Source organism: Aptenodytes forsteri, unplaced genomic scaffold (assembly GCF_000699145.1).
Source record: "Aptenodytes forsteri isolate BGI_AS27 unplaced genomic scaffold, ASM69914v1 Scaffold14, whole genome shotgun sequence".
In the NCBI taxonomy this organism is placed as follows: domain Eukaryota; kingdom Metazoa; phylum Chordata; class Aves; order Sphenisciformes; family Spheniscidae; genus Aptenodytes; species Aptenodytes forsteri.
This window is the reverse complement of record NW_008794457.1, coordinates 728,157-731,577: the sequence shown is the minus strand read 5'-3', so window position 1 is coordinate 731,577 and position 3,421 is coordinate 728,157. Positions and strand designations below refer to the sequence as shown.

The window sequence follows — 3,421 nt, the reverse complement described above, 5'->3', positions numbered from 1 at the left end:
TCCGAGCGCATCACCCACTCTGAATGCTTTTCTTCACTGCCCTGGCTGGAAACAGGCAGGTTTCCCTTTGGCTGCCATCCCTACTCCATCCTCGCTCTCTAACCCTAATTCACCTCTAACCCCGAGATCCCGCAGCCCCCTTCTCTCCTCCTTCCCTCTCTGAAGCCAGAGGACAATTTGGCTGCTCGTCCTCACACCCTTTGCCGGTTGTAACTTGGCTCGACGCCTGGCAGCTCCCAGCACTGGGCAGCGGCCGATCCGCACGGGCATCCCCATGGGGCACGAGCCAGTTGGTCCGGGGGGGCTGTATGAAGCACGGTGACCCCAACTGAGGTGTGTTGGGGCTGCTCTCGGGGTGCCTGCGGGGCTCTCACACTCCCAGCCCTCCAGGTTGTCCTCCCCGGAGGTCAGGCTTTGGCAGCCGCTCTCAGACAAGCCGAAGGGTCTTTGCACCGTCAAAACGAGCAGCAGCATCACCTCTCCATTGCTTCAGTGTCGGAGGCAACCGCCGAATAAACTCCTGCTGCTGCTCTCTCCTGGTACCCGGGACCTGGGGTGCAACATTGTGCGTGTAGGGGTGGGCGTTCAGCTGCATATGGGGCCACGCGTGACCTGCCCTGGTGTTTGCCCCCGGTGCTGCCCCACTGCAGCAGGGAGCCTGTTTGCTTGTGCCCTCTCTCCGGGGCAGCGTTGTGGGGGGCGGCAGCAGGACGTGCCCTGAGCAGCCGCTGTGAAACAGCTGGCACAGACCTGGCTCCCTGCTCCAGATTTTGACCCCCTGGGCATGGCTGAGCTGGTTGTGACACGGGAACAAACGCTCAGGGAAGGGCCAGGGAAGGATGCTGCCAGGGGGTGTCTTGCAGGAGCATCAGGAAGGAGGCAAGAGCAGGAGAAGGGACCCTTCAACCCCAAGCCTGGTCCCACCTCTCCGGCCCATCGGTGCCCCTGCTTGGGCTGTACCGTTTCCTTTGGCAGCAGTGTTAAACACTGGCACAGCTCCCATCCACCGAGACCCACTGCTCCCCACAACCTCTCTCCTAAGGGCTCCTGCTTTCCTCCCCCCAGCAGCCGGAGCAGGGCAGCTCGCACATGCCACCTCCCACTCCTGGAGCACACCAGGCTTTTTCCTTTACATGTTTCTCCCCAACACATATTTTGCGATCACGAGTGTTAGAAATGGATGTGACAGACAAGGAGGCATTGTTGGGGCAGCTGAGCACCAGGGCGTTGTACTCGGGCAGGACAAAGGCCGTTGTGTTTCTTCTGTGACAATAAGCAATGAGGGCTTACGCAGGGGCAGAGCGGCTTTCCAAAGAGCCCTTCTCCTCCCCACCGGTGGGAGATGCCTCCGCGGTTCCCCTGCCAAAGCGGAGGTGAGCGCAGGAGCCGGGCGGTGCTGGAAGCTTCACCAGCTCTGCCCAAAGAGATCCCCACCCCAGCGGGGAAACAGAAGATGCCGCAGCTGCATTTGGGGCACGTTCTCACCCCAGCCTTGCCGTGGGGATCTCCCCGGGACGTTCGGTCATGCAGGGAAACATGGAGGGTGCAGGGCTGGAGCCTTCTTGCTCCCCAGCAAGCAGGTTCGAGACTCCCTGCTTTGTTCTAGTTCAGCCGGGAGGCAAAGAAGGACGGTGAAGCAGAGCCCACCAGCACCCGGCCGGCTCTGTGTCCCGGTGCACGGGCTGCGGTTGAGGCTGCAGAACTGACAGGGCAAATCACAGAAAGCGCCATTTGCTTTGCAACACCCTTTCTTTTCCAGGCGCCATCGCTATGTGCTGGTGTCCCATCCTCTGCTTGCTCCATCATGGGTTAGGGGCCTTCAAAATAAAAAAAAATACCTGCAAACTTGCTGCTGTGGCTGCTCCAAGGAGTTCCCGGGGGGGGGGGATGCTGGACAAGGCAGCTCCTCCCTGGCTGCATTGCTGCGGGTGAAGCGGGGCAGCATCTCCTCCAGAATCCAAAGATCAGAGGTGGACACAGCACAGGGAAGGGAAAGGAAAAAGAAGAAGAATATATGAAATGCCACCCTGGGCTGGGCTTTTCCATCCCTGCCTGCCAGGCAGCCAAGGGCAGAGACCCGCTCCCTGCCGCTGCCTCTGCCCTGCGGGCTCTGCCGGGGGCTGCAGGGAGGGAAGACAACGGCTCTGCCCCAGCTCTCCTTATTTCTCCTTGAGCAGACCCAGAAACAGACTCACCTACCTGTTTTTTTGTGGATCGCTCTGCAGGCACATGATGCTCCAATTGTTATGTAGTTAAACCTGCTTAACAGTGAAAGGTGAGCCCTAGAAGCTGTACGTACAGGAGGTATAAACCAGACCAGAGCAGACCTAACCAAACAGCAGAGAGAAGCTGAGAAGCTTGCTTTTTCCCTTTTTTTTTTAAATGATGCTGCACTTGGAGGAGGTCAAGGCTGAGCTGGGGCCCCAGGAGCCCCCACGTCCAGCTGTCATCCAGCCCACGAGATGTCCCTTAACACTAAGCCAGCACCTGCAGAGACTGGCCCTGGGCATGGGGGCTTCTTGGCTGAGAAAGGACCTTTGGCGGCGAGGATGCCCAGGTTTCACCCATCCTGCTGTGCAGGACATCCCTGTACCGGTTCCTGGGGCAGCAGTACTGGGGATGAGCCCATCCCCGAGCAGCGAGGGTCTGGTGAGCCCGGGTTCCTGGACGATGCTCTGCTTTCCACCTGCAGGAACCACCTCCCGAACACGGTCCCCATTTCACCCCGCAGGTGCTCGGCTTACTGGTGTGGGCTCTCATCGCCGACACAACGTACCACCTCCACGCAGCATACGGCTGGGTGATGTTCGTGTCCATCTTCTTCTGGATAGTAACAGTCCTTTTCTTCGTGACTTACCTCCTGCAGCTTCAGCTGAAGTTCTACGTGATCCCCTGGCCCCTCGTGGTACGTACCCGAGAGAGAGTGAGGGGGGGTCCCGAGTGGGAAACATCCTGGGGAGATGCTCCGAGAGGACCAGGGCTTCAGGCTTTCCTGGGTTGATGGAACAAAGCCCCCCGCACTTTGCACAATGACATTGTTTCATTCTGCCCCTCAATTGCTTAGAAAATTTTCAAAACAGGGAGCCCCGTTCAATCCAGAAAGTTACAGCCACTGCATCACTGCTGCAGTCATGGTGTCAACCAGAAACCTCTCAGCACAACCTGGGGCGCATTTAATGAGATGTTAACCTGAGGCTTGCTCGCGGCGCGAGGGGCTGGACCCTTTTCCTCTGGTTCTCCTGGGGAAGAGGGAGGAACGTGAAACAGCCTTTTGCTCGTCCCTCATCCCAGCGCACACGAGTCTGAGCCCAGACCTCACAACCTGCTCTTTGCCTTCCCCAGCTGATGATCTTCAACGCTGTGGCAACCGTCCTGTATATCACCGCCTTCGTAACGTGCGCGGCTGCCGTCCAGCCTACGT

General features: G+C 58.8%; 1 protein-coding gene across 1 annotated transcript in view; it reads left to right on the top strand.

Annotated features, from left to right (window-relative positions):
• PLLP (plasmolipin) overlaps positions 1–3,421 on the top strand; it is a 5,129-nt gene that overhangs the window by 1,057 nt on the left and 651 nt on the right. Inside the window, exons 2-3 of the mRNA XM_009290817.1 lie at positions 2,732–2,905; positions 3,343–3,419. Coding sequence (XP_009289092.1) covers positions 2,732–2,905; positions 3,343–3,419 — 251 coding nt within the window. The remainder of the gene's footprint in view (positions 1–2,731; positions 2,906–3,342; positions 3,420–3,421) is intronic.